The sequence below is a fragment of the Doryrhamphus excisus genome, chromosome 22 (assembly GCF_030265055.1).
Source record: "Doryrhamphus excisus isolate RoL2022-K1 chromosome 22, RoL_Dexc_1.0, whole genome shotgun sequence".
NCBI classification, from domain to species: Eukaryota; Metazoa; Chordata; class Actinopteri; order Syngnathiformes; family Syngnathidae; genus Doryrhamphus; species Doryrhamphus excisus.
The window spans coordinates 11,825,597-11,846,538 of record NC_080487.1 but is presented as its reverse complement, the minus strand read 5'-3'; the positions used below and the strand labels follow the sequence as shown (position 1 = coordinate 11,846,538).

General features: G+C 43.2%; 1 protein-coding gene across 6 annotated transcripts; it reads left to right on the top strand.

Annotated features, from left to right (window-relative positions):
- The first annotated feature begins 1,072 nt into the window (after positions 1-1,072).
- On the top strand, positions 1,073-20,629 carry LOC131109857 (ATP-citrate synthase-like). 6 transcript variants are annotated; one of them, XM_058062286.1, is made up of 30 exons: positions 1,130-1,232; positions 1,329-1,363; positions 6,303-6,484; positions 7,481-7,603; positions 7,938-8,000; positions 8,171-8,361; positions 8,473-8,552; positions 8,756-8,886; positions 9,897-10,015; positions 10,087-10,223; positions 10,300-10,361; positions 10,937-11,054; positions 11,123-11,277; positions 11,351-11,444; positions 13,224-13,253; positions 13,867-14,008; positions 14,081-14,249; positions 14,321-14,425; positions 14,498-14,694; positions 14,760-14,841; positions 14,917-15,027; positions 15,181-15,308; positions 15,384-15,477; positions 15,541-15,695; positions 16,911-17,061; positions 17,133-17,276; positions 17,367-17,480; positions 19,252-19,334; positions 19,481-19,557; positions 19,642-20,629. In XM_058062286.1, the coding sequence occupies exons 3-30, from the start codon at positions 6,326-6,328 to the stop codon at positions 19,734-19,736; spliced, it is 3,309 nt and encodes a 1,102-aa protein (XP_057918269.1). In that variant the 5' UTR covers positions 1,130-1,232; positions 1,329-1,363; positions 6,303-6,325; the 3' UTR covers positions 19,737-20,629. The 6 variants fall into 6 exon arrangements, with proteins under 6 accessions (XP_057918267.1, XP_057918266.1, XP_057918271.1 ...); XM_058062284.1 differs by lacking the exon at positions 1,329-1,363 and having other exon boundaries at positions 1,073-1,232; XM_058062283.1 differs by having other exon boundaries at positions 1,103-1,363.
- The last annotated feature ends 313 nt before the right edge of the window (positions 20,630-20,942 follow it).

Genomic DNA, 20,942 nt, shown 5'->3' with positions numbered 1-20,942 from the left:
CACATTTGGCCCGCGGGCCGCGTGTTTGAGACCGCTGCTATACAGTATCGCTAAGTACAGACTGCAGTGATTGTCACGATAATATATATTTGTATAAAAGATGTTTAACTAGCGTTTTGAAATAGTCTTGCAGAGATTACCAGAGATTTTCCCTACTTTTGTGTCCATGAGCAATTTTTCCCCCCCAGGGTCAACCGTGCATGGATGCGTCGCTGACCAAGATGCTGACCTTTGACCCACATTTAATGCCCCTCCCCCCAACACCAGATGATGGCTAATGGCAAATCCAGATTTTCTTTCATCTGCAGCATCTTTGAAACAGAAGAACACTCATGTCATATAGAGGATCTTTGCAGTAGGTTCTTAAAAGCTGCAGAGTACGTTTGTCATACAGGATCTTTTGAGTACAGTACATACTGCAATATAATGCTTCTAAGTCGTAAATATATTTATTAATTCATGACTACAGTTTGAAGAAGTAAATATTTTTAACATATGACAGAGGCTCCCATTGACATAACAGTAATTAAGGTGTTTGTGATATTACAATAATGCTGTTTATTGCAGTTAATTAGTGGTGGTAAGTGAATTTCTGCAAAGTAGGATTCCATTTTTATAAATTGAATATTTTTGTAGTTAGAGCATAGAAAAATAAAACTTTCCAAATTCAGTTTTGACATTATTTGAGCCCTATAGACATGAAGTACTCATATAGTCACCTTTATGTATGAGTATGGCTCTATGATCCCACTAATTAAAATTCATATTACCCAATATAGTAAGTACAATCAGAGAAAGTAATACAAATAAAAGTATGTGTTGCAGTAAATGTGTGAATTGATTGCCAAGGTGCAAAAGGGTTTAATTAATCAGGGAATCAGTTAACTGCGACAAATTAGGAATTACTACAAACACAAAACAGAAAAGTCCGATTTAATAGCCTAGAATTGCTCTAAAAGACTATAAATGGTATCACACATGACTAAAAAGTTGCTTTTTCTGACGTCATCCCTTGACTTCTTTCATTATGTAGGAGCGGCCCAGGATCAACCACGTGACAAGATGCCAACCAATCAGGAAGCCGCTCTGACGCCTAACCAACTCGCCAGATTATGGTACGACGACGGAGGTTGCTGGAAGTGAGCTCACTCCGCTCGGGCAAGAAGTCGGCTTTGTAGTCGTGGTGTTTATACTCCTTTGGGGAGGCGTTCGCTTTATTTGCTTTTGACTAGGCAAGTGTTGGCGACTGATATTATTTGTTTTTATTGTTGTACTTTTTATCAAGCATCTTTGCCTGGACTGTAGCTAGCTAGGTTTTGTCTCGTTAGCTCTCGTGACGGCTCCGAGTGTAGCGGATGAGCACGTGAGTGATGCTCTTATTTTAGCGTTACATTTAATGTCATTATGTCACTATTACTTTCATTTTTAGTGCTGTTTCCTATCTGAAATATTTCTCCATAATGTTTGAGTGAACTCACATCTTCATACAACATGCTAAAATTGAGGTGAGGCTTTGCTAGTATAGTATACTCACTAGTACATTTATCCACTGCTTCCCTCCTGACCAGGAAGTGCTTCCTTATTTCCGTACATTCTCATTGGTGCAAAGTTACTATTCTGAGCATCTTGTGCTTTTTTTTTTGGTCTTTAACATACTGCACAACTCATAATATTTTACAAGCGCGTCTGTATCCTGTCGAAAAATGACATATTTTAGGGGTCCCGGGCACGAAAATATCCCCAAAATATTCACCCTCTCAGTAGTGGTCCCTGAATGCAGCATCCGTTTGATAAGACAAGGACGTAACCCATGCTGCAAAACACACAGGTGGGTTTCAGGTGGGGGATTTCCTCCTGTGGAAGCTCCTCCATCACTACCAAAAATTGAGACCTGTGTACAAGATGGGTAAGGATAAATTGCGAAGATTTTTTTTGCCATGACACACTACATTAGCAGGTCATGTAGCATCCTAATTCCTCTTACATATCTAGCTGCAAACTCCACACTGACATACATTTTATTGCTTAATAGCACCAAACAATGTCTGTTTACATTATAATACATCTGTTTTAATTCCCAGTCATCAATTAGCTTAGCTATCATGCAAATTGAGCGTCAAACTTGAAACCATTGAATGCACTAGTCTATATTCACGTAGATTAGCGTAAACAAAATGGCTTAATCCCTCCATTTGTTTATAGAGATAGTAAAAGCATTTACTAGACCAGTTGGGACAGTTGCACGGACTAGTTTCTCTAGCATTTCCTCCAAAGGCGATCTTTTACACTAGACCAGGAGCCCACAGGGGTCAGGGTAGCCGGAAAGCTAACAAATTCCCATGTGCACAGCATTTAGTACAAGGGTCACTGTCTAGAGAAATGGACATCTGCCGATCTTGCTCTGGTGGGTGTGGTCATGAGGGCCGTGAAAATGCACAGAAAATTCGAGCCAGATTAGCTCCACCTTCTAACAAAATGAAACATATTGAAATTCAATCAGCATGTTGTATTGTGTGATAAATAAGCAAAGACAGACATTTCTGGTGGTGGCCTACCCCCGGCAGATACCAAAATAGGACAAGAAAAGTTTGAGCTAGATCAGCTCTGTGACTAACAAAATGAAACCGATGCTAAATTGTTCAGTACTGCAAACTCTTTCAAAAATCACTAACGCCAGATAATTTTTGTGGTGGGATAGCCGCGCCAGACACTTTGAAGGGGCCACACCCTCGGAACTGACCTTGATTAGCTTGTGGGCTAACAACATAAAACCACTTGCAGAATGTTATCTATGATGATGTCTATCTCAAATAACCATTGCCAGACATTTCATATGGTGGGGTACCCCTGCCAGATGCATTGTATAGGCCCCGCCCTTGGATGACCCAGATCAGCCATTCACCTAACGACATAAAACCACCTGCAAAACGTTAACCATGTTAATGCTTATCCCAAATGACCATTGCCAGACATTTCATATGGTGGGGTACCCCTGCCAGATGCAATGTAATGCAATGTAAATGGCCTTGCCCTTGGATGACCCAGATCAGCTAGGCTAGCCATTCCACCTTACAAAATATGACCACTTGCAAAATATTAACCATGTCAAGATCAATGGGGCTAATAATACTGTTACAGTCATGAGCTTGTGAATTTCTGCATTGATTATAATTATTCAAAGCCTTCATCGTCCTCCAAATCAGAATCGTCACTCCATGCCTCATCTGAATCAATCGGTTCTTCACCCTCGGCGACGTCAGGATCAGCCTCCTCTCCAACGACGATAGTTTCATCGCTGTCTCTGTCGGCGCATTCTTCATCAAAGAAAGAATCTGGTGTTGCGGATCCTTGGAACCATATAGGTATGAGAAGGCTGTTGCTTTCAATCCAGCCATAGTCTGTTGGTGATAATCCATTCCCAGGATGTGCGGTTGTTGCTTGGATCCACAATATTGTGACATATTGCGATCTCTTAACCTTCATCTGAAGAGTACGTTGACAAGGTGGCAACAAAGCACAGTCAACTCGTTTGACATTTGCCAATGGGTCATCCTGAAATGCGACAAAATAAGTTAAATACCTTAAAGATTTGTTAACCTCTGTATACATGTCAAAACACATTCATTCGAATGGTTGTGGTCATTGCAGAGAAGACTGGATTTGATCTAAAGAAAGTTCTAGCATTCCCAATCATCACCCATCCTTTGGCACTTGCACACAGTGATGGTGCACACATCAAAACTCCAAAGTCAGCTCTGTTGAATAAACTTGAGGAATTACAGACAGAGCCAGTAACGGAAACTGAGCTTCCGCTTAGCTACACTCAGGTCTATGATGGCGGACTTCTCCTAGTTGCAGTTGCAACTAGTCCTAGCAGTTACATATATGTATTGTCAACTCGCCTGAAAAAGGCAGATGTGAAGTCACACCCAGTGAATGCATGGAATCCAGGTAATCCCATTGGTAAGTAGCATCTTGCCATTTTGTCTAATGGTCTGATCAGGTCCTATGATGCTGTATGCCTGATCTATTGCCCCTCTCAACTTCCTCTCACTGTCCTTTATGGAGTTCTCAACATATTTGTCAAGACAAACGTGTGCCTCATTTCCCCTGCCAGAACAAACAACAGACAGCAATGATTTGGCAATGGATGCATAAGGTGCCCCCATGTTAATGTGGGAGAGAACAGAATGTAGGAGAAGTCCGCCATCATAGACCTGAGTGTAGCTAAGCGGAAGCTCAGTTTCCATTACTGGCTCTGTCTGTAATTCCTCAAGTTTATTCAACAGAGCTGACTTTGGAGTTTTGATGTGTGCGCCATCACTGTGTGCAAGTGCCAAAGGATGGGCGATGATTGGGAATGCTAGAACTTTCTTTAGATCAAATCCAGTCTTCTCTGCAATGACCACAACCATTCGAATGAATGTGTTTTGACATGTATACAGAGGTTAACAAATCTTTAAGGTATTTAACTTATTTTGTCGCATTTCAGGATGACCCATTGGCAAATGTCAAACGAGTTGACTGTGCTTTGTTGCCACCTTGTCAACGTACTCTTCAGATGAAGGTTAAGAGATCGCAATATGTCACAATATTGTGGATCCAAGCAACAACCGCACATCCTGGGAATGGATTATCACCAACAGACTATGGCTGGATTGAAAGCAACAGCCTTCTCATACCTATATGGTTCCAAGGATCCGCAACACCAGATTCTTTCTTTGATGAAGAATGCGCCGACAGAGACAGCGATGAAACTATCGTCGTTGGAGAGGAGGCTGATCCTGACGTCGCCGAGGGTGAAGAACCGATTGATTCAGATGAGGCATGGAGTGACGATTCTGATTTGGAGGACGATGAAGGCTTTGAATAATTATAATCAATGCAGAAATTCACAAGCTCATGACTGTAACAGTATTATTAGCCCCATTGATCTTGACATGGTTAATATTTTGCAAGTGGTCATATTTTGTAAGGTGGAATGGCTAGCCTAGCTGATCTGGGTCATCCAAGGGCAAGGCCATTTACATTGCATTACATTGCATCTGGCAGGGGTACCCCACCATATGAAATGTCTGGCAATGGTCATTTGGGATAAGCATTAACATGGTTAACGTTTTGCAGGTGGTTTTATGTCGTTAGGTGAATGGCTGATCTGGGTCATCCAAGGGCGGGGCCTATACAATGCATCTGGCAGGGGTACCCCACCATATGAAATGTCTGGCAATGGTTATTTGAGATAGACATCATCATAGATAACATTCTGCAAGTGGTTTTATGTTGTTAGCCCACAAGCTAATCAAGGTCAGCTCCGAGGGTGTGGCCCCTTCAAAGTGTCTGGCGCGGCCATCCCACCACAAAAATTATCTGGCGTTAGTGATTTTTGAAAGAGTTTGCAGTACTGAACAATTTAGCATCGGTTTCATTTTGTTAGTCACAGAGCTGATCTAGCTCAAACTTTTCTTGTCCTATTTTGGTATCTGCCGGGGGTAGGCCACCACCAGAAATGTCTGTCTTTGCTTATTTATCACACAATACAACATGCTGATTGAATTTCAATATGTTTCATTTTGTTAGAAGGTGGAGCTAATCTGGCTCGAATTTTCTGTGCCTTTTCACGGCCCTCATGACCACACCCACCAGAGCAAGATCGGCAGATGTCCATTTCTCTAGACAGTGACCCTTGTACTAAATGCTGTGCACATGGGAATTTGTTAGCTTTCCGGCTACCCTGACCCCTGCGGGCTCCTGCTCTACACTCCAAATTGGGCAAGAGGACGAGCAGGTCTGACTGCATGAGGACACGTTGAAAACTGGATTTTCAGGCCTATGAGTGACACCTGAAGTACTGTAGCCGGAGGTTTCTTGTCATCTGTCATATCTGTTTAGATTAGATTAGTTTTTTTTTTAGGGTAGATTATGGTTTTCACTTAGAATGCTTGCAGATATTATTATCAGTTTAGACCATTACAGTGTTAAAGTGTGTCTGCAGTGTAGTATTTAACTTGCACTGAGAAATGAACTGTTTTACAGGATCATATAGTAAAATAAGCAGAAACCCCTCAGTCGAGAAACAGGTCTGTCAGGTGTTGGTTAGTGGTTACATAGTAGTCCAACTTGCCTCCTTTTAAATCCTTCATAATAATTTTCTGCTGCTGTTAACACATTTATTCGAGATTTGGAATACATTTATTATCATAACAAGCTTGTCCATTCATTTGTATTATACGCTCACACTCGCAAGGCACTTGTTGAAGTTGGGCTTCATCTCGATTGCTTCCTTTTTTTTCACCCCCCAAAAGGTCCTGTGTGATCTAGTGCTGCCATGTCAGCGAAAGCCATCTCGGAGCAGACTGGAAAGGAGTTCTTGTCCAAGTACATCTGCACCTCAGCGGCTGTGCAGAACCGGTTCCGCTATGCCAACGTTACCGCCGAGACCGACTGGGCTCGCCTCACGCAGGAGCATCCTTGGCTGCTCACAGAAGTACGACAAAGTCATTATCAGTGTAATTAATAATGAGATAATAAGGATATTTTAAGTCAACAGTGCATGCTTTTTATTACACTTTGATCTTTAGGCCTGTGAGGTTTAATTCCCTGTCACAGATCTTATTAAACCAGGGGTGCTCATTAAGTCGATCGCGATCTACCGGTCGATCGCGGAGGTGGTACTGGTCGATCGCGGCGTGACATTAAAAAAATATCATCCCAGCATCAATGCCGTCACTTGATTGACATACAGGGCAGCCATTCAGATGACAACTGAATGTTGCCCTTCGGGCGACCAATCAAATCAAACAACGTCTCTAAGTGCAGCAGAACTTACGATGTCAGCCTATCATCCATCCCCGTTACTTGATTGACATACAGGACAACCAATCAGATGACAACTGAATTTTGACCTTTAGGTCACCGCTCATGCGTAAACAACGATGCAAAGTGCTAAGCTAGTCGGCGAATTGCGTCAGATTTTAAGCCCTCGCTAAAGTTTATGGTCACTAAAATGAGTGAAGGAGCTGGACCAAGTAAAAAGGCAAAAACATATCACTTCCATACGGATATGGAATATTATACGGATATTGTGATACGGATATTATCCATGACTCATAAACATTTGGAAGTGTGCTTGAGGCTGGCTATCAGCAGCTACTGTCCGGACTATGCATCCCTGGCTGGTTCAATTCAGTGCAAGTCATCAAAGTAAACTCAGGTAATTACAAAAAATGTTAATAGTTAATTATGTGTGTTTTGCAATATTGGCTCATTTGGTTATGTAAGGTACATCAACATACATTGTACGTACAAATAATCCTCAATACATTTGAAAATAAATAGATGTTTTGCATTTTTGTAGTGGGTAGATCATTTTGACTCGGTCATTTTAAAAGTAGCTCGCATGCTGAAAAAGTGTGAGCACCCCTGTATTAAACCAAGCCAGGATGTATTCTTTTTGTTCACTTTCTTCTCATTGGCCTTAAAGAAATTGGTGGTGAAGCCAGACCAGCTCATCAAGCGACGCGGCAAACTGGGACTGGTGGGCATCAACTTGGACCTACAGGGTGTTCAGGAGTGGCTGAAAAGCCGCCTCATGAAGGAGACCACCGTGAGTGAGGTTTTATTGTGTATAATAAGGATAAGAATGTTAGCTGCAGCCTTTTGTGTCTTGTTCGTGCCGGCAAGTGGAGGACATGTTTTTTTTCCCCCCCTAGTCATGAGTTTGCATATACGTCTGCAAGTTATGTAATGTGAGTGGAGGATGGTTGGTCTATTCTGGTCCCGCTCAACTCGCGAACATGCTACGCTGCATTGGCGTGAAAAAGCAAGGCGTCCCTGCCCTTGACACGGGCGGACTTTCTCATGGCAGGGCGTGACATTGTGTTTTCTTAAACAAGGTTAGACAAACATGGTGTGATATGAAGTGTGTGTTTTTTTGATAGGTGGGTAAGGCAAAGGGTGTCCTGAAGAACTTCCTCATCGAGCCGTTTGTTGCGCACAAACAGGTACTTCAATCACACAATGTCGACTCAGTTTTTAGCATTTTTTAACAGGCATTATTTCCATCCATCCATTTTCTATACCGCTTTTTTAAATTTAATATTGTTATTGTCATAAAAGTGTAAAAAGGTCTAAACCCGACACTTGCACCCTCTTTTCTCTCTTCGCCCACCAGGAGGAGGAGTTTTACGTCTGCGTCTACGCCACACGCGAGGGTGACCACGTGCTCTTCCACCACGAGGGCGGCGTGGAGGTGGGCGACGTGGATGCCAAAGCCCAGCGGTTGACGGTCGCCATTGATGACAAGCTCAGCGAGGATCAAGTGACGCAGCAGCTGCTCACACACGTTCCCGATGACAGGAAAGAGTATGTGGTGCAAAGTCAACGCCATTATAACATATCACCTCAGTGCAGCCCTTTAAAAAGGAACATTTTGAGCTTTTCTGCTCCTAATCCGATTGATTTCCTGCTTTTTAGAATCCTGGCCAGTTTTATAGTGGGTCTCTTCAACCTCTACGAGGACCTCTACTTCACCTACTTGGAGATCAACCCTTTAGGTATTTTTCATTTTTCATCATGGCTAACATATTTACTATAAATACTACAAGTTTCGTAATTGTGAGTGTTAGGCGCTAATTGTTTTTTTCATATATTTTTCACTACTTAATACAATAGCGGTAACACTAGTATCTAAATGTATTAAGTACTTAAGACTGGCTGCATATCGAAGACCTTGTGAGTTAACTGCATTACCTTCCAGTCGTTACCCAGGATGGCGTTCACGTCTTGGACATGGCCGCTAAGATCGATGCCACGGCGGATTATATCTGCAAGGCCAAGTGGGGCGACGTGGAATTTCCGCCACCTTTTGGTAGAGAAGCTTATCCAGAGGTGAGAATATATGAGTGTTTTATCTTTGATTACATCATACATAGACTACACACCTCACATTTCAGTAACCATTTTTTTTTCACTTGTGTTGCCTGCTATCTAGACGAAAATGGTTGTGTGTTGAGTCAAACCATGTTTACTTTATGTAGTATTGAAGTTACAGTATACTGTAATGCAAGTGTCTCTGAAATATGCTCACTAGAGTCTGGCCGATATGGGATTTTTGGGGCTGAAAAAAGCTGATATCCAATATATGTAATAAAAGTATATGTGTATTGATATACACAGGATTTATACTATAAATGAATATAAATTCTTAATAATAATACCCAAAATGCAATGCAACACATTCATTCTACCGCTTATCCTCACAAGGGTCGCGGGGGGTGCTGGAGCCTATCCCAGCTGTCTTCGGGCGAGAGGCGGGGTACACCCTGGACTGGTCAGCCAGCCAATCACAGGGCACATATAGACAAACAACCATTCACACTCACATTCATACCTATGGACAATTTGGAGTCGCTAATTAACCTAGCATGTTTTTGGAATGTGGGAGGAAACCGGAGTACCCGGAGAAAACCCACGCATGCACGGGGAGAACATGCAAACGCCCGAGGGTGGAATTGAACCCTGGTCTCCTAGCTGTGAGGTCTGCGCGCTAACCACTAGACCACCGTGCCACCCAATGCAACACAAAGAAATGAAAATAAGGGAGTTTAAGTAGTAAGACTGTCAACATAAGGACATGCCTTTTTTGTGATTTACTTTTAGGTGTTGCCCAGAACAAAGGGAGGGCAAACCTACAGCTTGTACCTGGAAACACCCATATAAGGACGTCTGATAGCCAGTGTTAGAAATAAACGTTCAATGCCATCCCAAAGTTTTTCAGGGCTCACTACCAAATGTGCAAATCCCGTTATCTGAAACAAAGCTGCATGTGTCCGTAAGAGACAGGAAGTCTTTTTCTGATATACTGTACTTCTATAGTAACAAATGACTGTCTCTTGTAGGAGGCCTATATAGCCGATCTGGATGCAAAGAGTGGAGCCAGTCTCAAGCTGACGCTACTAAACCCTCGCGGCAGAATCTGGACGATGGTGGCCGGGGGAGGCGCTTCAGTTGTATACAGGTATATTTGTTCAATTACGTTTTTTTTTAGTTATCGCCGTGCCATATATTGACTTATTTTTCAATGTGGAGCGACACCATCTGTGACCTGGGTGGCGTGGACGAGCTGGCAAACTACGGCGAGTACTCCGGTGCACCCAGCGAGCAGCAGACCTATGACTACGCCAAAACCATCCTGTCACTCATGACTCGGGAAAAACACCCAGAAGGTGGGTACAAACCACTCCCTTCTCATGCTGTGTTTAGGTTCCATGCTTATGTATGTGGAATTTCTGTGTCCTACAGGGAAGGTCCTGATCATTGGAGGAAGTATTGCCAACTTCACCAACGTTGCAGCCACTTTCAAGGTGAATAGAATAATACAGTAAACCTCGGATATATCGGATTCAATTGTTCCCACTGGTTTTGTCCGATATAAGCGAAATCCGTTATATGCATATACCGGAAAATGTCCGTTTTACACATATATCGGATTTATATCCGGTATATGCATAAATCGGATTTTATCCGTTATAAAAAGGCACTTGCTTGACTATGTTTCCAATGTACCTGGACGCGCAGGCAACGCTGCAAATGACGTCATATAGCGGCCTGTCACGATTCGGCGAATCGGAGCGCCACGATGCAGCCATCCGATATATGCGAGGGAAATTTAATGGAAATGCATTGGAACGGGACTGGAGATTTTGTCCGAAATAGGCGAAATCTGTTATAAAAAAATCTGATATATGCAATGAATTTTTATTGGAAATGCATTACAGAAAAATTGGTTCTTTTTTATCTGTCCGTTGTGAGCGAATTTCCGATATATCCGAGGTTTACTGTAATACGCTCCTAACTGGCCACAACATTAGGAACACAGTTCTGATATGCAGACCCGCGCCATGTCCTCCACATAGCCGACCTGTGTCTCCATCCCCAGGGCATCGTCAGGGCCATCAAAGACTACCAAGGTCCTCTGAAGGAGCATGAGGTCACCATCTTTGTTCGACGCGGCGGGCCCAATTACCAGGAGGGGCTCAGGGTGATGGGGGAAGTGGGTGAGTAGAGGATTTAAAAATGTTTACCAAAGTGGTTTTAATGAGTTTTGGGGTTTTTTTTTTTGCAGGGAAGACCACTGGTATTCCTATCCACGTGTTCGGAACAGAGACCCATATGACCGCAATTGTTGGTATGGCCCTCGGACACAAGCCCATTCCCAACCAGCCGCCAGTGGATGCACATACTGCTAACTTCCTCCTGAATTCAAGCAACAATGTCATGGTATTTTGATGCTGCAACACTCCACGGGGGAGGGGAATATCGAAGCACCGACATCTTTATTTTCATGTTCTAGACTCCGGCTACCACAAGGACCGCCTCTTTCTCTGAATCCAGGATGTCCAACGATATCGCTCCTGCAAAAAGGTGCAAAGCGGGTCTTTCAGCAGGTAACAAAGTGATCAGATGTCCTCTCCTGTTGGCCACCACATTTACGCTCACATTTCTGCTTCCTGCTTCTTGACTTCTTCTTTTGTTGCCACACCATCTGTCCACTCCACTCCACTCGACTCATTCACCCCCGTCTTTTTTTTTTTTTGGCACTTGTTTCTCTAAGACCCTCTTCAGTCACTTCTGTGGCCTCTGAAGAATGTGGTCACAGGTGATTGGAAAGGTAAGTTCCGGGTGTGCCCTCCCGTCACTGAGCTGATCTGCACACTTTAATTATTTACTTATTTATTTATCTTAGTTATTATTTAAATAATAACTTTATTTATCCATCTTACCCTGACAGAAAAGAGTGTGTGTGTGCACATCTGCATCACCACGGCGCCTCTGTATTTGAATTGGGTTTTAATATCTCTTTTTTTTCAGACTCTAGTCCAGGGGTGGGCAAACTACGGCCCGGGGGCCACATCCGGCCCGCCAAGTGTTTCAATATGGCCCGCCTGTTCTTTCCAAAGTATTTTATTTAAACTCAACATACAACCTGGCATTGTGGCTTGGGCCAACTTTTTGATGGTTGAGGTAGCTGCTTTATCAATTTCGTTATTTGATGTGGTCTGTTGTTTACAAAATGCTCCTGGAAAAAGGAACACAAGCACAATAGTAAAAATAATAATAATAATAACAATAATAATGTTGTTGTTAATAATAATATTACTATTATTATATTAATATTGTTGTTAATAATATTAATATAATAATAGTAATAATATTATTATTATTAAAAATAATAATAAACAATATTGTTGTTATTATTAATAATAATATATAATAATATATTATATAATAATATAAATAATAATTATAATATATGATATAATATAATGATAATAACATTACTATAACTAATAATAACAATAGTAATTCTAATAAAAATAATAACAATAATAATTCATTCATTCATTTTCTACCGCTTTTTCCTCACGAGGGTCGTGGGGGGTGCTGGAGCCTATCCCAGCTGTCTTCGGGCGTAAGGCGGGGTACACCCTGGACTGGTCGCCAGCCAATCACAGGGCACATATAGACAAACAACCATTCACACTCACATTCATACCTATGGACAATTTGGAGTGGCCAATTAACCTAGCATGTTTTTGGAATGTGGGAGGAAACCGGAGTACCCGGAGAAAACCCACGCATGCACGGGGAGAACTAACTCCACACAGAGATGCCCGAGGGCGGAATTGAACCCTGGTCTCCTAGCTGTGAGGTCTGTGCGCTAACCCCTAGACCACCGTGCCGCCCTAACAATAATAATAATACATTTAGTTTCTAATACACTTCACATCAAATAAATGATTTCAAAGTTCACATATAGCAGATTGCATGACACTTTTACATGTAAAATATGTGTAAAAATATAGGTGTAAAAATTGACTGTTACGTGTAAAATACTATATACCCCCCCACACCCCCTTCCCGGCAATTTTGTTAAATCAATGCGGCCCGCGAGTCAAAAAGTTTGCCCATCCCTGCTCTAGTCGATGCCTTTGTGCGAGGAGCTTTAATTGTAGCGTCACCCGCCACCCGAAATTTCGCTTTTAGAGCACCACAAGGCAGCAATGCTGAGCTTTGCATGCTCTGATCTGCAAGCGCCTATTCTCACGGCTGATGCACAGTTGCCGAAATTGTGTCAAAATTGTACAACTTGGGCAAGACGATGCACTCATTCTCTTTTCTTGTTTTGTGCTTGTTTGTTGTTGTTTGGTCCTGTGGCCTCTCAGAAGCGCAGGCCTCATCAGGCTGCAGCGGAGGTATGGAAGTGTGTGACGATCCTGTCCTTTCTGCCTTCATTGCAGTCTTCTTGTCTCTTCTGTCCCAAACCCTTAAACACCGTGATAGCCCATAGCTGGACAAAATAATTAGTGTGGTACTATGTATGAATTCATACAATTTTTGCTGTTACATATTCTTATTGTCTCCAGAGTGACTTTTCCTCTATGCTGTGACCGTGTGTTGTGACTTCTCACCAGCCTTCCCTTCTTCTGTGCTGCCGTCCTCCTCTTTCCTCCTTCAAAAACAATATACACACATATATCCTCTTTCCACATATAGACAAACAACCATTCACACTCACATTCATACCTATGGACAATTTGGAGTCGCCAATTAACCTAGCATGTTTTTGGAGTGTGGGAGGAAACCGGAGTACCCGGATAAAACCCGCACGGGCAGAACATGCAAACTCCACACAGAGATGGCCGAGGGTGGAATTGAACCCTGGTCTCCTAGCATACAATACATATCCCGATATTTTTTTCCTCTATGTTGTGACTTCTCACCAGCCTTCCCTTCTTCTGTGCTGCCGTCCTCCTCTTTTCCTACCTTCCATTCCTGACCAAAAAAAACACTCTTCTGTGCTCCCAGCCAAAGCCACCACGCTCTTCAGCAAACACACCAAAGCCGTCGTCTGGGGCATGCAGACGCGAGCCGTGCAAGGAATGCTGGACTTTGACTACGTCTGCTCCCGAGAGGAGCCCTCGGTCGCCGCTATGGTTTATCCATTCACGTAGGGCCCTCAAAATGAATTGTGTCTTTACTTCCAAGCTCAGTTAAAAAAAAGTGTATATTGTTTTTGTAGTGGGGATCACAAGCAGAAGTTCTACTGGGGCCACAAAGAGATCCTGTTGCCGGTGTACAAAAACATGGCCGACGCCATGAAGAAGCATCCCGGGGTGGATGTACTCATTAGCTTTGCGTCGCTGCGCTCGGCCTTCGACAGCACCATGGAGGTCATGCAGTTCCCGCAGGTAAGAAACATCAACGCCGCGCTTGTGTTAACATTAGAGATGATGTCAAGCAACGGCGGACCTGTTTCCAGATTCACACCATCGCCATAATTGCCGAGGGCATCCCCGAAGCTCAGACCAGGAAGATGATCAAGAAAGCGGACGAGAAAGGCGTCACTATCATCGGCCCAGCCACAGTAATCAACCTTCAGTCAGTAACTTGTGATTTATTCATTTGGGAAGCCAACGACTTCTCGTCTGTCCTCCAGGTCGGCGGCATCAAGCCGGGCTGTTTCAAGATAGGCAACACCGGCGGCATGCTGGATAACATTCTCGCCTCCAAGCTTTATCGTCCGGGCAGCGTCGCGTATGTGTCGCGTTCAGGGGGCATGTCTAACGAGCTGAACAACATCATCTCTCGCACGACCGACGGCGTCTTTGAGGGTGTGGCCATCGGAGGAGACAGGTGCTCAGAAGACACACGCTGGACCTTCTCACGTAAAGTCTTCATGGTTGCCGTATCTTGTCTAGATACCCAGGTTCTACATTTATGGACCACGTTCTTCGCTACCAGGACACTCCAGGGGTTAAGATGATCGTGGTGCTGGGAGAGGTGCGAGGCACTTCATGGTGCGACACTGTATCAGTTGAATGATGATTTTTTTTAAAAAGTGCCGTTTTCATTCAGATTGGCGGCACAGAGGAGTACAAAATCTGCCAAGGTATCACAGAGGGCAGGATCACCAAACCCGTGGTGTGCTGGTGTATCGGAACCTGCGCCACCATGTTTGCATCAGAGGTCTGTCGGCGACAACACAGCTTCAAATTAGAACAATAAACAAACATGATTATGTACAGTGCAGTATTACACTCCATAGTCTCCATTTTGCTGCCGCGGTCCATTTTTTCATGGAGTTTTTCAGCTGGATCTGCCTTTCTGTGCACTATTCAGGTACAGTTCGGCCATGCCGGGGCATGTGCCAACGAAGCGTCTGAGACGGCGGTGACCAAGAACCAGGCCCTGAGGAATTCCGGAGCTTACGTACCAAAGAGCTTTGACGAGCTGGGTGATGTCATCAAGTGAGAAGTTCATCTACATGATCCTCACATAGAGCTTGTCAGTGAAGTGATCTATCTATTGTCGCTTTGAAACAGGACTGTTTATGATGAACTGGTGGCCAGTGGGACCATCGTTCCCGCCCAGGAGGTGCCGCCACCAACTGTACCCATGGATTACTCTTGGGCCAGGGTAAGAACTTAGACACTTAAGACAAAACAGGAAAAAGCTGACGAACTTGCCTGCCTTTTCCAGGAATTAGGCCTGATCCGTAAACCAGCCTCCTTCATGACCAGTATCTGTGACGAGCGAGGCCAGGAGCTCATCTACGCTGGCATGCCCATCACTGAGGTCTTCAAAGAGGAGATGGGTTTAGGAGGAGTGCTGGGACTGCTCTGGTTCCAACGAAGGTGTGGAGACCTAATGTAGAGCCTGTTATGAATATCCAACATACAATACATTCATTCATTCACTTTCTACCGCTTTTCCTCACGAGGGTCGCGGGGGGTGCTGGAGCCTATCCCAGCTGTCTTTGTGCGAGAGGCGCGGTACACCCTGGACTGGTCACCAGGCAATCACACGGCACATATAGACAAACAACCATTCACACTCACATTCATACTTATGGACAATTTGGAGTCGCCAATTAACCTAGCATGTTTTTGGAATAAGGAAACCGAGGGCAGAGGGTGGAATCGAATCATTAAGTTTCAAAATGTCATAAATTAATTAATTGATCGCTGTCTTGTGGTTGACTATAGCATATTATTAGTCTACCTATGGACAATTTGGAGTCGCCAATTAACCTAGCATGTTTTTGGAATGAGGAAACCGAGGGCAGAGGGTGGAATCGAATCATTAAGTTTCAAAATGTCAAATTTATTAATTGATCGCTGTCTTGTGGTTGACTATAGTATATTATTAGTCTACCTATGGACAATTTGGAGTCGCTAATTAACCTAGCATGTTTTTGGAATGAGGAAACCGAGGGCAGAGGGTGGAATCGAATCATTAAGTTTCAAAATGTCATAAATTCATTAATTGATCGCTGTCTTGTGGTTGACTATAGCATATTATTAGTCTACCTATGGACAATTTGGAGTCGCTAATTAACCTAGCATGTTTTTGGAATGTGGGAGGAAACCGGAGTACCCGGAGAAAACCCACACATGCACGGGGGAGAACATGCAAACTCCACACAGAGATGGCCGAGGGTGGAATTGAACCCTGGTCTCCTAGCATACAATACATATACCGATATTTTTTCTGCAAAGTGAGCGTAGACAAAAATAAAGACAAAGGACTTTTAAGAAGCCCCCCCAAAAAAGCCTTTTTTTTGCTTTCCGAATCCACGAGGTCCGCACGACTCCATGCGGACAAATGACTTCATTTTGGCACCCACGCCCACGCCCTCGTTCTCATTTTTGTAACAACCAACCACAGCTCTTAGAAGGCTGCATCATACCTAGCATCTCCTCACCGAGATAACTTTCTGTCCCCTCCATGCTCAGAGTTGCTCACTCTTAAGGGAAGATTCCTTGCTTTGAATTTTTCGGCTACTTTAGGAGCTTTCCGAGAGGGTTCTTGAGAAGTTTTGTGAGTATGATGGGTTATATTGTGTCTAGGTTGCCACGCTACGCCTGCCAGTTCATTGAGATGTGCCTCATGGTGACGGCTGACCATGGACCCGCCGTCTCCGGCGCACACAACACCATCGTCTGTGCACGAGCTGGGAAGGACCTCATCTCCAGCCTCACTTCTGGCCTGCTCACTATCGTCAGTGCCCGAATGAAGCCGTTGGAAATCTTTTCATTGCACTAACCGGGTTTATTCTTGGCACATTGCAGGGGGACCGTTTCGGCGGTGCGCTCGATGCCGCCGCGAAGCAGTTTAGCAAGGCATTTGATAGCGGTATGTTGCCTATGGAGTTTGTCAACAAAATGAAGAAAGATGGCAAGCTCATCATGGGCATCGGACACCGCGTCAAATCAGTGAGCAAGTTAATCAATCATGACATGGCTCATCAAATATCATCAATGATATATAAATCTAGGAATTGCAACATGTGGCTCTGATTCCAGATCAACAACCCGGACATGCGGGTGCAGATACTCAAGGACTTTGTGAAGCAGCATTTTCTTTCGACTCACCTGCTTGACTATGCCTTAGATGTGGAGAAGATCACCACCTCCAAGGTACTGAACGGTTCTGAATGAAACACTTGTAGACATGGGGCCCATTGCACAAAACTAGGATTCAGACATGCAGAATAAATGACTGAGATGCAGACGGAAGTCAATGTAATTTAATCACTGCCACCTATCAACTATTTAGGAGCAATGGTTGAAGTAAGACTTTTTTTAACAACTTTGTCCTCAACAATGGCACAATGTTGTCCAATGTATCTCACTTTTTGCTCGAACCTTAATGGACTAGGCTCCTTCATACCTGATGCAAAGCGGGTGGGACTATGGCACAAAACATGAACTATAGTCATAGTATCAGATAAATAAAATAAAATGTAAGTACGGCTGCAGGGTTACACTTCAGCTTTCAGCATTCACACGCAATAAGATTAAGATTAAGATCCTTTATTCGTCCCTCAGTGGGGAAATTTGTATTGCACAGCAGCAAGAGTACAGAGTCAGTTAGCAGTACAAAATACACAATATAGAAAAATAAACAATATAAACACAACCCAAGTATTAACAAAAATCAACAGTTTTTCCCAGAGTTATATACAATACAGTATGTAGGTAATATGAAACGAGATGAGATATATAACCAGTCTATACACTGAGATCTTGTTAGAGAGTTAATATGAGGCATATCTACTGACATTGCATCATCTACTTAAAGTTGTGTTTGTTGTTTGTTTAACAAGTCATGAGCACCGGTGTTGGCAATATTATGAACTCGTGATTGCTTTATTAGCACGTCAACATGACGCGCTAGTAGCTTCAACAGTGGTTTATGGTGACTGCTGACTGAGACAATGGATGAGATTAAATAGATCCCGGACCTTAAACCTGGTCTGGAGCAGGCTAGAATAAAACTACAGAGTAACTTGAATGTCATAACGTATCCCACTATTGTGCAACCAGCTGGTGGGTAAGTTGAGCCAGGATAACCAAGATATCCCGGCTTAATCTGTTACCCTAGTTTTGTGCAAGGCGCCCCAGGGGTCTCAAAACATTTTCTTATCTTGCAAGAGTCACATAAAAAAAAAAATAATAATAATTAAGGATGCAAAGGGGCTACTTTAATACATTAAATCCAATGCAAAGCAATGACAGCTTTATGTTATACGTGACAAAGAAAGTTAATGTAATAATGTACGGCGGTCTAGTGGTTAGTGCGCAGACCTCACAGCTAGGAGACCAGGGTTCAATTCCACCCTCGGCCATCTCTGTGTGGAGTTTGCATGTTCTCCCTGTGCATGCGTGGATTTTCTCCGCGTTCTCCGGTTTCCTCCCACATTCCAAAAACATGCTAGGTTAATTAGCGACTCCAAATTGTCCATAGGTATGAATGTGAGTGTGAATGGTTGTTTGTCTATATGTGCCCTGTGATTGGCTGGCCACCAGTCCACTGAAGAAGACAGCTGGGATAGGCTCTAGCACCCCCGCGACCCATGTGAGGAAAAGCGGTAGAAAATGAATGAATGTGTCTACGGCGGAGGAGTGTTTACTTCAAATGTGAGTGTGAATGGTTGTTTGTCTATATGTGCCCTGTGATTGGCTGGCGACCAGTCCAGGGTGTACCCCGCCTCTTGCCCATAGACAGCTGGGATAGGCTCCAGCATCCCCCGCGACCCTCGTGAGGTAAAAGCGGTAGAAAATGAATGAATGAATGAATAACCAATTCTTAGAATACGCTGAGGACCAATAAAAAATGGCCGGTGGGCCATACTTTGGAAAACCCTGCTTTAGACTTTCTGAAAAAAAAATCTCCCCCCCATCCTAGAAACCCAACCTCATCCTCAACGTAGATGGTTTTATTGGCGCTGCCTTCGTGGACCTACTCAGGACGTGTGGTGGCTTCACGCGGTAAGAACATTCCTCCATTCCTTCATGAAGACAAACATACATCACTAATGAGCATGTTCACAGTACACAATGGTTGTACACCACGGGGGCATTGTGTGGACACTGTTCAGTATTGTTTTGTCATGTGACTGTTACATCGCTTCCAGTGACGAAGCTGACGAATTTGTCGAGATCGGCGCTCTCAATGGGATCTTTGTCCTGGGCCGAAGTATGGGCTTTATCGGTGAGTCTCCCTCCACGAGGACTGTCGTCATCGCAAGTCTCTCTTTACCTCTCTCAGTCTCGCATTTTATTTGGTACACTTCAGGCCACTACCTGGACCAGAAGCGGCTCAAGCAGGGTTTGTACCGTCACCCCTGGGACGACATCTCCTACGTGCTTCCTGAACACATGTCCATTTAAGAACATGAGACCGTGGCGCTCGCATCTCACCTGCATTACGTGTACGATCTGAATCAAAACAGCTGCCTTGGACGGGAAAAGCCATCCTGAAGGGCGGGAAGTATATCCTGATTGACAGTTCTAAGAAGCATTATATCTAGATTTCAATGGATTAAAAGGGGAACTATATTTTTAGGTTAGTTTTTGACAATATATAAAAAAATGGTTGGAGATGTATATTGTGGTCAGAGCACAAAACTTGGTACTTTAAGAAAAAAAAAATATTTTTGGACAGGATTTGGATTGCTTCTCTGTTTGGACCGCATGGAATCAAGTGTTGAATGTTAATGCCAAGCGATACTTGTCAAGTTTGTACTAAACATTAATACTTATTTATTTTATTCGTCATTTGCCTGTTTTAGGCCATCAAACCTTGTGTGTTTTTGTTTAAGGTCATCCAAATCTAGCTTCAAAATGCCTTCCGAATTTTACGCCTGCTTCTGTTTTATAAACCTCTTGTGAAGAACCCAAGTCACTTTATGAATATCCCTTTACTTATAGCCATGTCAATCAGAAATAGACAGTTGTCGGTGTTGCTTCTAAGCCTGGTTCAAATCGGTACTAGAAACACAATTTCATTTTTTTTTTAAATGTGATAACGGTTATAAGAAGTATCTCACCGCCCCCTACTCACACACAGACAGAAATAGTCAAATGTGGAAGAATGATCAAGTGAGCTTCGACGAGAGAATATTTTGGAGAAGGGACTTTTGCACTCAAGTCTTCACTCTTAACCTCAAGAGGTGTTATTGTAATTTCCCATTTTATAACCTGCATTGTTGTTGTTTGCTTTGCTTCTACAGGTGCTGCTCAATAAATTAGAATATGACCAAAAAGTGAACCTTGTGTATTATATGCATCCATTACACACAGATTGATGTATGTCAAATCTTTATTTTTTTATGTTTATAACTGGAAAATGACAATCCCACATTCAGTATCATAGAATGCATATACTTTGATATGACCAATTTTGCCTGAATTGTTGGTTCTGGCTACTAGCATAATACTCTTGACAAAATGCATCATAGATTTCCTATAGTGTTATGGTCGGGCGAGTTTTTTGACCAATTAAGGACAGGGATACCATGGTCCTAAAACCAGTTCTGGTGCCTTTCTGTTTTGCTGTCTTGTGTTAAATATGCTATTTATTTTGCATTTCCCTCT